Source organism: Pangasianodon hypophthalmus, chromosome 7, assembly GCF_027358585.1.
Source record: "Pangasianodon hypophthalmus isolate fPanHyp1 chromosome 7, fPanHyp1.pri, whole genome shotgun sequence".
NCBI lineage: Eukaryota > Metazoa > Chordata > Actinopteri > Siluriformes > Pangasiidae > Pangasianodon > Pangasianodon hypophthalmus.
Genome location: NC_069716.1, coordinates 10,668,043 through 10,681,841, shown reverse-complemented (window position 1 = coordinate 10,681,841; position 13,799 = coordinate 10,668,043). Strand labels below are relative to the sequence as shown.

The 13,799-nt window shown below is 38.5% G+C and overlaps 1 protein-coding gene across 5 annotated transcripts in view; it reads left to right on the top strand.

The window, feature by feature from the left end:
- rps6kal (ribosomal protein S6 kinase a, like) overlaps positions 1-11,819 on the top strand; it is a 36,108-nt gene extending 24,289 nt beyond the window's left edge. For 3 of the 5 annotated variants that reach the window (XM_026940499.3, XM_053235459.1, XM_026940500.3), the window contains 10 exons: positions 549-651; positions 3,092-3,216; positions 4,467-4,589; positions 6,268-6,357; positions 6,464-6,622; positions 7,128-7,289; positions 8,255-8,331; positions 8,653-8,770; positions 9,082-9,222; positions 10,840-11,819. In XM_026940499.3, the coding sequence (XP_026796300.1) occupies positions 549-651; positions 3,092-3,216; positions 4,467-4,589; positions 6,268-6,357; positions 6,464-6,622; positions 7,128-7,289; positions 8,255-8,331; positions 8,653-8,770; positions 9,082-9,222; positions 10,840-10,968 (1,227 nt within the window). In that variant the 3' untranslated portion in view covers positions 10,969-11,819. Of the gene's footprint in view, positions 1-548; positions 652-3,091; positions 3,217-4,466; positions 4,590-6,267; positions 6,358-6,463; positions 6,623-7,127; positions 7,290-8,254; positions 8,332-8,652; positions 8,771-9,011; positions 9,223-10,839 lie in introns of those variants that run through there. The other 2 variants (XM_053235457.1, XM_053235458.1) reach the window with 2 other exon arrangements.
- The last annotated feature ends 1,980 nt before the right edge of the window (positions 11,820-13,799 follow it).

Genomic DNA, 13,799 nt, shown 5'->3' with positions numbered 1-13,799 from the left:
TCCATAAACTTAAAGAAAATAAAAATCAACAATCAAACAGTTTGCTGTCTCAAGTTCAGGTTTGGGTGTTTGTGTTGTGTAGGCTCTGCTAGCTCCATTTCTCTCTAGTTCCTAGCACCTACTGAGAGGAAAAATACACATATTTAGGCCACTGTAAAGAGGATGGGGGGGTGGGGGTTCAGGCAACCAGGCAGCAAGCCAGATCTCGCTGTGATGGAGTAATGGCCACAGTGAGAACCATTTAGAAACCAGTGGTACTTGATTGAGTGTGAAGTGGAGGGAAGGGTGCTCACAGAGAGAGGCAACTGTTAATCAGCCTCCATTCATCCTCTCTAATACAGCAACTTGAGCAAGACTGGGCTCTGACCTGTAGTTTCACATAGTTCAGGCTGAGCAGGTGTGAAAGGTGCCATCACCCACAAAGCTTTACCTTCAGGGATACTGGCTGGAATGTCACTCTGTCCACGCACCAGGTTGGCCTGTATGTTCGTCACACTGCTGACCTTTTAGAAGGCCTTCCATCTGTTTATGCCTCTTTCTGTGTACAGAAGCTGTACCGGTGCGAACTTCAGCCTCCTTTCAAACCAGCAGCGGGAAAACCAGACGACACATTCTGCTTTGACCCTGAGTTCACAGCAAAAACCCCAAAGGGTAAGAACTCTTCTATCATCTAAGCCATAAAGTCTAATGTTATACAACTTGAACTGTTGTTTTTTTTTTTTTTTTTTTTTTTTTTGCATGATATTACCAGATTATACCAGAAAATACAGATTTTAGCAAATAAATAAAACAGGTAATGTTATTTGAAAGAGTTATTATAAATAAAGGTTTATGAGTGTGAGTATGTACCAAAGCCTAGCACAGTGTAGTGTGTAAGTAATTAACCTCTACAACAGAAAAGCAATCAGACCTTTTCTTACCTCTCATACTTCTAGCTGTAAAGTTGGTAAACAAGCTTGTTTTATTCTGGGGGATGTTTCCTCAAGTGATTGTCCTGTGTTTAAAATGGCTTGTATGCTTGTATGGATAATTTTATATTAGCTTTGCAGTTGAGTGCAAATCACAAGTAACAAAAATGGTAAAAATAATAGTAGTAGTAGTAGTAGTAATAATAATAATAATAAAATAAAAACCCCACTGTACATTAAGACATTAGTTGTTGCAGCCCTAACCACTTTATTATTTCACTATTAATCAACATAATTAAATAAAATTTGATTAAAAAATAATTTGCAGCAAATTTAATGATCAGTTACTTGGGCTGTGTTTGGCAATAAAAGTATTTGCCCTAAAGTCCAGAGATCGCAAATTTGACTCCTCACAATGTCACAGCTATCCGTGTCCAGGAGTCCAAGAGAGCAAATATGCCATTCTTTCTGAGTCCGAGGGTTGGCATAGTCTCCCTTCACTGTCGATCATGTGTTATGCTGCCCTGTGACAGAGCTTGAGCAACAGTTTGAAAACATGAGGTTTGCTAAGTTTTATTAGCCCAGTTGGTAGCTGTCATATGATGGGAAAGCTGGCTGGTGGGTGGGAATTGGTCAAGACCAAATTGTGGAGAAAATGGGGTGGGGAGTTTGCAAGTAGTCCAATTTGTTTCAACCAGTAGCATTGATAAACACTACATTGTTTCATTTTACGAGCAGGCATAATATACACTATATGGCCAAAAGTTTGTGGACACCTGACCATCACACCCATATGTGCTTGTTGAACATCTTGTTCCAGATTTAGTCCCTCTTTGCAGTTATAATACCTCCACTCTTCTGGGAAGGCTTTCCACTAGATTTTGCAACGTTGCTGTGGGGATTTGTACAAATTCAGCCTCAAGAGCATTAGCGACGTCAGGCACTGATGTTGGGTGAGGAGGCCTGGTGTGCAGTCTGCGTTCCAATTCATCCAAAATGTGTTCAGTGGGCTTGAGGTCAGGGCACTGTGTGGGACACTCGGGTTCTTTCAAACCAGCCTTGGCAAGCCATGTCTTCCTGGACCTCGCTTCATGGGTGTGATTTACATTACATTTACATTTATGGCATTTTGGCAGACGCCCTTATCCAGGGCGACTTACAATTATCTCATTTATACAACTGAGCAGGTGAGGGTTAAGGGCCTTGCTCAAGTGAAAGCTCTGGAGTTGATTCCATACACTTCAAATAGTTTGCCTCACAGTCACGGTAAAGAAAACTGAATTTTGCGTCCGAGTGTTTAAGTTAGCAGACAGTCAGGGGGTATTAGCTAGATTAATCAATTATGAAAAAAAAATCATTAGCTGTAACTGTATTTCTCAATGTGAAGTGAAGGTGGACTTTTTATTCTATGGACTTTTTTAGGTCCCCTGCAGTTTCTAGTTATTATTCTTACACTCTTCAGTAGTCTTTGTTTCTGTTTCTTCCATTTCTGAATGATGGGTTTCACTGTTATCATTGTATCCCTAAACACTTTGAAATATTTTATACCTGTTTTCCAGCTCTGTGAAAAGTTAATATTTTCCCTTTTGAGTCTGGTGATGGCTGATTTCCTGCCCCTGCCCCTTAACATGACGGTTCACAGCTTGATTCTATTTGACCTTTAGATTTAAATAAGATTTAAATCTAACATGTTGTTTTAAGTCATTAGGCACTTAAATGAGGCATATAGGCATATAGAGGCGTGTATTTTAGCTTATATTGTTTAACTTTTTAGCTTCCTAAAAACAGATCCTGGACACGGTTGCGGTGGATCTGGAGTTTTTCCAGGGAACAGTGGGTGCCAGGCAGGAGTACGTTTAAATTAACATGTACTTTACAGTTTATCTACAATTCTTTTTAAACTCATAAACCAAGGGGCTGCAAACTGTTTCATGAAGCTGTAAATACCCATAACTTAAACCTGACTTTCATTTTATGCCAATAATTTTGTTACAAATCCAACATATTTTAGTACAAAGACAAAATAGGGAAAAATTGTGCCAATTGTGCAATTCCTTGACCGCCATAGTCGTCATCATCTAGGCCAGTAATTCCACTGGCTTCAAGCATTTTCTACAGTGTTTTCAAATACTTTGCATTCTGTGTTGTGCATATAACTGTTCTATGTCCCATCACTTTCACAGACTCTCCAGGCATTCCTCCCAGTGCAAATGCACACCAGCTCTTCAAAGGCTTCAGCTTTGTAGCGCCAGTCTCCCTGGAGGAGAGCAAGAGCTCCCCTCTAGTTAGCATCCTCCCCATTGTTCAGGTAAAAGTGCTGGGATGCATATAAGCACTTACTAGCTTGTTTTCCTGTTGCAGGTGAAAATTATATATATATACATATATATATATATATATATATACATAAGAAAGCATATAGCATGTATGTGTAAGAAAGTTACAGAAAAAGTGTGCTCCATGAAAAGTGGCTCACAATATACATTTATTATTTATGTTATTATTTATGTTATTTGAATGCTGATGTATGTTGGTTACTTTTATCTGCATTATTGCAGTCACTTCTGTTTTAGGGTAAGTCTCACAGCAGTTGATGTTAGTAGATGTGATCATGATTCACTTTAATGATGCAGCTTGTCCAGATGAGACTGATGATGCCAGGATAAATTTAAAAGTTTATTAGCTAGATAAGTGAATGATAACAGCTCATTATGAATGGAGTTTATTCAAGGGCTTAAAAGTGAAAGAAATGTTTGAAAGTTATTGAGCTCGAGCATATGTAACTAATGCTACTCTACATGTTAAATACTTTGGCACATTGATGTTGGTCATGCATTAAGAAGCAACTGCAACGGATTCAGTGCTACATTTCAAATAATCTCTACTTTTTTGTTACTAACAACTTTTTGTTAGTTTTCATACAAATAATGCAGTGCCATACATCTGGTCAAAAGGCAAAATCTTGCATTTTATACTATAAAAAAGTGATTCGAATCTATCATGCAAATGTACGGAGCTAAAACAAAATAAAGAAAGAAAGGAAAAAATCATGGACCAGTTATTTTTGGGTTGTACAAGATATCCATCACCGCATTTACATAAAGATTGGCCGATTAAGTAAAAACATTAGATCAAAATCTCCTGCAGTAAATATTCATCTTAGTGCTCCGTGTTTCAAGGTCAGCTATTCAGTCAGGTTAATTGCTGTTTCCACCTGAGCCAGCAGGTCCTTGAACAGTTCTTGAGCAGAATTTGATATTTGAGACAGAGTGCAAACCTGAGTCTGGTTCTTCATCACAGCTAACAAGCAATTCATCATGCCAGATCATTTATTCTGAATGTAATGAAGACTTTCAAGAACGATAGTAAATGAAAGAGGCTGATTATCTGCAAAAGAGCCTGCGACTGCAAATTAGTATGTCAAGCATTTGCACAGCATGGAGGTGTTGTAGAGTGCAAATGCACTTGCTGTGTAAATGCACTCACGATGTGCTAGTTTGATCTTATTGTAAGGGGCAGTGATAGTGTACTGAAGTGGCTCTCTGTGTTTGGGTTCAGATGCATAGCGGCACAGCACAGTTCTCGGACGTGTACGAGCTGAAAGAGGACATCGGCGTGGGCTCGTACTCCATATGCAAGCGCTGCATCCACAGAGTCACAACTATGGAGTTCGCAGTGAAGGTTAGACATGCTGGACTACAAAACAGGACCTTGTAATAGGCTGAGGATTTGTTTGTCATAACCAGCAGAGGGCAGTAAAATCCCAGCCAATGCTATATGATCACTTTCAGAGACAGTATATCATAAGCAGAGAGAGTTCACTGGTTGGACATTTAATGCAATAAATCATAATTCTCTGCTTAGCAGTTATTTTGCACCCAACTGGACACCCTGTTGGTAGGATGCTGCTGACATTTTACACTCTATGTAATTCACTAATAAGAAGCTTATGTGGTATTTTTTTAAAACCCGTTTTCCTTTAGTTTTCTCACCATAAACAAAACATCAGGCAAAACCTACCTGTTAAACTTGTCAACTCTATATTATTAAGATAGTACAAAAGATACATTTTATTGGAGATTAGCTATATGTAGGTATTAGTGAAAACAGAGCTATAAACTCTGTAATATAAGAGTATAATTTGAGACTATAAGCTGTACATAAGCATACATAAGCTCCATATTTAATAACATTTTATTTAAAGGTCACACACTTGCTAATACATTAACTAATTCAGTGTTGGCTTAGAGCCATACCTGGACAATTACTTGTGAACAATGCTAAAAAATAATCTGTACAAACCAGAATTTCTAAGCTTCAAGGTGCCTAACTAGCAAACCTAGATGCTGGCTGAATTGTAAATGGCTTCCTTTTGGAATCTGTAGTGAACTACACAGGGTTATATCAGATACAAATGTAGAGAGCAGGATAGACTTTGCCTATCTTCTTGTCTGACAGTAACCATTACAGTATAAACAGTCTAAAGTAGATACCACAGATTTTAAGGTATTTTGTTACATTTGATCTTGGTTATTAATTTGGGGTTTATGGAGGGGTTTCTGTTCAAACAGATAGGTGCATGGCCTTGTATGACAGGAAATAACTGCATGGGGACATTGCCAAATTGGCCAAGTACCCCTTTACTGCAGAACACAAAGTCCATGGCGTGGAGTCAGACCTGATCCTGCTTCCTCTTACCAGAATTAGATCAGATCCAGCTCTATCCCCTGGACTTTTGGTTCTGCATCCTTCTGCAGCAAGAATCTTAATACAGCAACCCCAAAACAGACAAATAACAGCTGCATCTCTTAGACTAATGCTCAAAAGTTTGAGTACACTTGCTGAAAGACAACTTTTTATGTTTTATTCTTTTATACCTGTGGTTCTCAAAGTGGGGTCTGGGAACTCCCAGCGGTCTGTGAGGTATTGCTGGGGGTCTGTGAATAATTTTTTTTTTTTTTTGTAAAATATTACAGCAGTGGAAAGAGAGCCCACGCTTTCAACATTATAAACTTCTTTATATGGTGTTTTCATATAAGCACTTAATTGATCAGTATTTAAAATTTTGGAAGATAGTTAGGTCTAAGCTGGACATATTGGGGGGATTTTCTTCTGAAACTAGTTTGACACTGACAAATTAATGGTGACTGCTTTGAGGACTCCAAGATTTGGAGTTTCTTTGATTCTCACTGGTTTGTATAATGTAACAAAGGCTTTAGAAGTACATTAAAATTTATTTATTACAAAAGGCCCAAACAAGTGTACTCCAGCATGTAAAAATTAAATGCAGGTCATATTTGAATTGTGATGCTAATACCTTTCTTTCTCTTTACTCTTACTCTTTTTTGCTTTGATATAGATTATTGACAAAAGTAAACGAGACCCTTCAGAGGAGATTGAAATTCTTATGCGGTACGGCCAGCACCCGAATATCATTACATTGAAGGATGTAAGTTGCAACTCATCATCTTGTCCCCAGACATCAGCAGTGTAGTTCTGTCTGTGAATATGACTGGGTATGTGGGTGTGTGTGTGCTTGTGTGTCTATGCATCAGGTGTATGATGAGGGGCGATTTGTGTATCTGGTAACGGAGCTAATGAAGGGAGGAGAGCTGTTGGATAAGATTCTCAGGCAGAAGTTCTTCTCAGAACGAGAAGCAAGCGCTGTGCTCTACACCATCACCAAAACGGTGGACTATTTGCACTGCCAAGGGGTAAGGCAGAGACAGTACCAACAATGCATATACTTTGATCAGCAAAAATACAGTGCCTTGAAAATAATTTGTCCGGATTTCTTCTGATTTTACAAATTCGTATCAGTTTGTTTTCGGGGAAGCATAACATATAAACTTCTGTTTTTAAAAACTGGTAAGTGTCCATCATAGGACAGGATAAGTGCGATAATGTCAAACAGCGTGAAAGAAAATATCTAACATGGCAGAAGAGGCTGCTTCATGTCATGGCTTTTGACTTCACCTCGTCAGTTTTCTAAAATAAAATTTGTAGTCAGCTTGCATCAGCTGGATTTAAGAGGTTAATAAGCATATTAAGTTTGGATTGATCATTCTCTTTTCTAAGCATCGTTCTGTGTCCTTACAAAGCTGTATTTTTTTTCTCTCTTTAGTAACTTGGCTATTCTCTTAACTTTGTTATTTTGTATTCTAAAATTGTAAAACAGTTTTGAATTTGAGTTAAGAAGCACACATCTCCTGTGCACAGGTGGTTCATAGGGACCTGAAGCCCAGCAACATTCTGTACATGGACGATTCGGGGAACCCCGACTCCATCCGAATCTGCGACTTCGGCTTTGCCAAGCAGTTGAGGGGGGATAATGGCCTTCTGCTCACACCGTGTTACACTGCTAACTTTGTAGCGCCCGAGGTGAGAGAGATCCTCAGTGTAATCAGAGCTTGCTGAAAGTTAACTTAGACTGCAGATTTATAGTGTTAGAGTTCTGTTACATCTGTAACTGTGTGCAGAGAACTGTCTGTTAGTGAGAACTCTTCACTGTGGTCAGCTTCTCTGTGTTGGCTGCTTACGTGTGCTGACATGTATGTTGTGTTGCCCGTTGTATATGAAAAGCACAAGTAGCACAAACCGTCCATTTACACATTGTAATAATGTAATGCGAGCTAATTAAGTGCTTTAATATAGACTAAGAGAAACGTGTGAGTTATTACACACAACTGTGTAGCCATATTCCTTATCCTCTCCTGATCATGCTTTTTACTTAGCCCATCATTTTTGCAACCTCAGCAAAAAGTCAAACTTTTCAGTTATGTGCTACAATGTTCGAAAATATTTGAGTCTGGCATCCTTTTCTGTCTATGATTAACCACAATGTGACTGTGTAGGAGTGCTATATGACAGCTTCGTGCTGCACTTTATTTTGTTCGATTTTACCCTGTTTCTATTTACCTGCGTATTTCTGATTCAGAAAACATCACCTGTCATCCATGCATGCTAATTTAATATGTGTATTAAAATCAGTCTAAATGCCAGATCGCATGTCAACCGATGTATTTAGTGCAGCAGGCTGTTGGAGTTCATAAAGGTCACATCACCATGAAGCATGTTACATTTAAACATGCGTACCAAATGAACACTTTGGCTTTGGAAAAATCAGTATTAAGTAACAACCTGGACAAAAAGTCTGCTTGTCCCGGGTACCTGGGTTAGTGATTTAAAATCCCACCCCTGGATATGCCAATGCCTTTTCATCTCAAATCAGATATGCCATAAAAATCTGATTTCAGCTGCCTGTCTGAACATAGTCTTACAGTAGTAACAATTTTGTCATCCTAAATAAACCTTTTTTGTTTGTGCGTGTGCGTGTGAGATTGTAGGTATTGATGCGTCAGGGTTATGATGCAGCCTGTGACATCTGGAGTCTGGGCGTTCTTCTTTATACCATGTTAGCTGGGTGAGTGAGTAACACACTCCTGAAATCTCCACTAGGAAACTGTAGCAGATCTCTTCATCTCATTCTCAGTGGCAAGGGGCCTAAGAAATTGGGCCATTATGAAATGTAAAATAACAACAAATAATCCTAATACTCATGACTTCTGAACATATTTCATTAATTGTGTGCAAACCAATTTTGTTTTGAGAGATTAGTGTACTCTAACATACTTTAATAATGAGTTCAGTTATTAAAACTTGTTAGTGTTTTTATGGCATTATTATAAATAGGAACCAGTATGAATTAGCTTCTGGTAATCTCTTTTGATTTGGCTTTGTGTAGGTACACCCCTTTCGCTAACGGCCCCAATGACACCCCAGAGGAGATTCTATTGCGTATCGGCAGTGGCAAGTTCTCTCTCAGTGGAGGAAACTGGGACACCGTATCTGACTCCTCAAAGGTAGAACAATAACCCTTTTCTCACTAATAAATACCCTTCCCTTTCCCAAATCATCAGTGACCTAAAAAAATTAAGAGTTTGATTATTCATTACTAATTTTGGGTAAACCGTGTTAATGTTATCTTTTTTTTGTTCCAATTAAGCTTAATTTGTGTACCTGGAGACAAGCATTTTGTGTAAAAAATAAATATTCCTGTTAAACTGTTCAGGTCTCATATTAGGACTTTACTGTTCTTTTTAGGTAATTTAGTGCAACAACGTGGTGATGGTGATGATTAGACTTTGCAGTGCCTCTTCTCTTTCACCTGCAGGATCTTTTGTCTCACATGCTTCATGTGGACCCTCATCAGCGGTATTCGGCCGAGCAGGTACTGAAACACTCATGGATTGCCTGCCGGGACCAGCTGCCCCATTTCCAGCTCACCCGACACGATGCACCTCACCTGGTTAAGGTAAAATGGATATCTCTGTGAATGAGCTTATAGAGTGATGTAAAAAATATTTATACGTATGTGAACGTTTGAGGACTAGGTTAATCAAGTAGGTGACTTCTTTTCATTTTATATCAAACTATAGAATTTATTTTAAAGCATTGTGCAATCTGGCAGCATGGTGTCACAGGGGGTAGCATTGCTGCCTCATAGCTCCTTGGTCCCCTGCTCGAACCTGAGCTCAGGTTACTGTCTGTACAGGGTTACACATGTTCTCCCACGTGTTCACATGGGTTTCCTCAGAGTTCTCTGATTTCCTCCCACCTCCCAAAAAAGTGCTAGTAGGTGGATTGGCCATGCTAAATTGCCCCTAGGTGTGTATGAGTTTGTGAATGTGTGTGTGCATGGACTGGTGTCCCATTTAGGTTGTGTCCCGGGATGAGTGCCAGATCCACTGCAGCCCTGACCAGGATATAACGGTTACTGGAGATGAATGAAGAATGAATGATTGTCTACCTCTCAGCTGTTTGCAATATAAACATCATTTATTTACGTAGACAAGAAACCCTACATGTAGATGTATCTGTGTACAGGTACATTTTAATACATTACAGGTACATTTCAGCTTGTTAGGTTATTTCACCTTAACTTAATGTCAGAAATGTAAATATACACCGATCAGCCATAAAATTCAAATATTGTGTAGGTCCCCCTTGTGCCACCAAAACACCTCTGATCCGTGTTGGCACTGACTCCACAAGACCTCTGAAGGTGTGCTGTGGTATCTGGCACCAAGACGTTAGCGCTGAACTCTTTGTCACGTTCCTCAAACCATTCCAGAACAATTTTTGCAGTGTGGCAGGTTATATTATCCTGCTGAAAGAGACCACTGCCATTAGGGACTACCACTGCCATAAAAAGGTGTGATTCATCGTGATTCATCAGACCAGGCCACCTTCTTCCATTGCTCCATGGTCTAGTTCTGATGCACACGTGCCCATTGTAGGCGCTTTCGGCAGTGGATGGGGTCAGCATGGGCAGTCTGACCAGTCAGCGGCTACGCAGATGCAGCAAGCTGAGATGCACTGTGTTCTGACATCTTTCTACCATAGCCAGCATTAACTTTTTCAGCAACTTGTGCTACAGTAGCTCTTTTGGATCAGATCAGACGGGCTAGGCTTTGCATCCCACGTGGATCATGATCCTGTTGCCGGTTCACCGGTTGTCCTTCCTTGGACCACTTTTGGTAGGTAATAACCACTGCATACCAGGACCACCCCACAAGACCTGCGTTTTGGAGATGCTCCATTCCAGACATCTAGCCATCACAATTTGGCCCTTATCAAATTCGCTCAGATCCTTACACTTGCCCATTTTCCTGCTTCCAACACATCAACTTCGAGAAGTGACTGTTCACTTGCTGCCTAATATATCCCACCCCTTGACAGGTGTCGTAGTAATGAGATAATCAGTGTTATTCACTGCACCTGTAAGTGGTTTTAATGTTATGGCTGATAAGTGTATATTCTTTTTTTGAATTACATTTTATGTTTATAAAAATGTAGTCAGAGACAGATTAATGTTGTTGGGGGAGTATTATTGCACTTTAGTAACAATTTAAAACTTTGTGTCTTCTAGGGAGCAATGGCTGCCACATACTCAGCATTGAATCATAAGACATGCCAGCCAGTCCTGGAACCTGTGGCAGCTTCCAGTTTGGCCCAGCGCAGAAGCATGAAGAAGTTAACTTCCACTGACATGTTGTGAACAGAAGCATCTTCACATCACTGTGTTCTCTCCTCCCCATTTTGTCTATTTATTTGTTTGCTCCTGTCCCCACTGTTTGGCATTTTTCCTCAGCACCTACACATTGTAATTGGACATGAGACATTGTCTATTTGGACACTTTGACATTAGGGAGGCTGTTTAGCAAGTTACAGACTGAGAGACTGCACTGAACATGGCTGAAATCTAAATCCAAAATGCTGCAGGGCTGCAGTGTGTGTTTTTTTTTTTTCCCCATTTCCTCTTATATGCATTCTCTGGAACTCTCCATTTTTGTCTTTTCTCGATCATTCTTCATTTTCTCTCTCCCTCTTTCCCGCTAAGTGGAAAAACAGCACCAGCGCCTATTCTCATTCACTGTGACTGGCTGACCTAAAGCTGCTTTAAGTAAACTGTGCTCTGCCTTCCTTCCCCAGTTTAAAACACCTCTGTTCATTCGCCACTCCTTTTCTCCCTCTGTCTTGATCAGCCTACTCCTGTCTCTTGATAGTTTATCTGAGAGGAAAGGTGCGTTTTGGAAGTTTCCTGTCTTTTAAAGCCATTTAGCATGCGGCTGGAGGAATCAGTGTATCTGAACCACTCAATGTTACCTCAAGTCGAGTTGATGAGCTGAAAGCGGAGACTTCTTTAAGCTTTCAATGAGTGTATATAGAATTTAGCGCCAGAGAGATTGTCAAACCCGACCCGATCAACCCCCATCATATCAATTATATTTAAGCAGATTTGCACTGAAGCTTGTCAGGTTGTTGCTTTTGCATTTTTTTTTTTTATTTTTTGCCCATACCCCAACTTGATCCTTTTTTAATTTTCTATTTGTGTTAAAAAAAAAATAAGCTAAAGATGAAATAATAGAAACTATCAAAGGTCAACGAATGTGGACCAGAGTTCATAGTGTTGGATCCAGTATTAGGGCGAATCAAGGACTCATGGGATTTGCGGAAGCTCCCAGAGCAGCCAGTTATCCATTTTCATATATATATATATATATATATATATATATATATATATATATATATATATATATATATATATATATATATATATAATATATATATGTTAATTATGGATATTCGGCTGAATATATATAAATATATCCATAAATATCTCTTCAAAAAAGAAATTGTGGAAATTGTATCATATTGTATTTATTTCATTTAATTTTTAAGATTCTATTTTTCTTTCTGGTTCTGTATATATTAGCATTAAAGATCACAAAACATGCATTCTAAGTTTTAGAGGTCATTTTTCTGATTCTTTTGTGTAGAACTGAATAACTAAACTGTGTAGTCAAGAGGGAGGAGCTAGATGAGTCAAAACATGAATTATAGGAAGCAATATGTAGCATATATTCTGGACAAAAAGCTGTAATAAATTCTGACAGCTAAGAATAACACATGAGACTTACAATATCAAGCAATAATGTACATATATATTTTTATTTATTAGCATGGCTACAGCATAATCTAGTGGTGGCTGGTGTATACTCATTTCAGGTGTGCTGAGAAAAGGAGGCTTTTGTTTGGCTACAATTTCAACTGAATTTTGTTTATAAGCATGAATTATCTAAATATATTAGTTGGTTTTAATTTTTGGACAATAGGGAAACAATACTATGCTAATGACAAAAGTCAAACATCACTTCATTGCAAGTTGCAGTTGAGTACAGCAGCCAAAATGCTTTAAAAAGAAGGAAATACATACATTTCAATACATATATTTCAAAATTAGCTGGCTAAAGTCTGTTTTGTTATGTCGTGTTTGCAGTGCCAAAGAAGAGACTCATTTCTTTTGGGGCTTGACTGAATTCAGGACTTCAGATCCTGCCTGTCATCATAATCTCATATGCAGCTTTGATACATTTTTTGTGTATGTATACACAGTTTTTGTGCCATACTAATAATTATAATATAGAGTTTAAACAATAATGCTGCTGAAACAAGTAAGTTATCAGGTAACTGCAATTTATCGGCACATACCAAAACTGGAAACTTACACATGTACCATGGTATTTTTTTCCTGTTTCAATATTACCTATAATGTGTGTAGCACTCATTTTGTTGTGTAGAATTTGGTTTAATCAAAGTGCTAAGTAGTCCTATCATATAAATTACTCTACATGATCCCAAGTTTCAGTACATACATACATGTTAGGGGTGCCACTATCTGTTTCCATTTAGTACTCCAAATATGTATATCTGTATGTGCATTTGGATTTAAACCCAAAGTGGGTGTGGTCTAAACCAGAAAGGATTTTTTCTGTTTGCTTGTTTGGGTTTTTTTCTTTCTTTTTTTTAAAATTAAATATGATCCTTACAGCGATGCCCCCAGGAACATAGGGAAGGACTGGAAACAAAAAAAAACCATAAGTGAAATTCTAGCACTGTCTTCATGCTCAACTAATATCACTTATATAATTGGTTTCAACAAGAGATGCACGGCAGACTGTTTTTTTAAATCCCACTCACATAGTTGATTTTTTTGTGCTTGCCTGTGATATTTTCTAACAAGTTTACCTGGCTTTATTTCTCAAAATATAAATAAACTAGTAGCCTTATGTAAACCACCATGACCCTGACAAGGCAGTTACTAAGGATGATTATACAAGCACTGTAAATGCATCACACAAAACAATAGTGCACCTCCTTTTCCGTATTTGTATCTGTTTAGAACACATTATCTGTTCATTCCGAATAATGTCATGTTTCGTTACCTCTCTAATACACATGGCATATTCTACAGAAAGTAGGCAGAAATGATCCATTTTTCAGATGAAATCTCAAAGCAATCTGTTAGTTCTCTTTTACTTGGCCTTT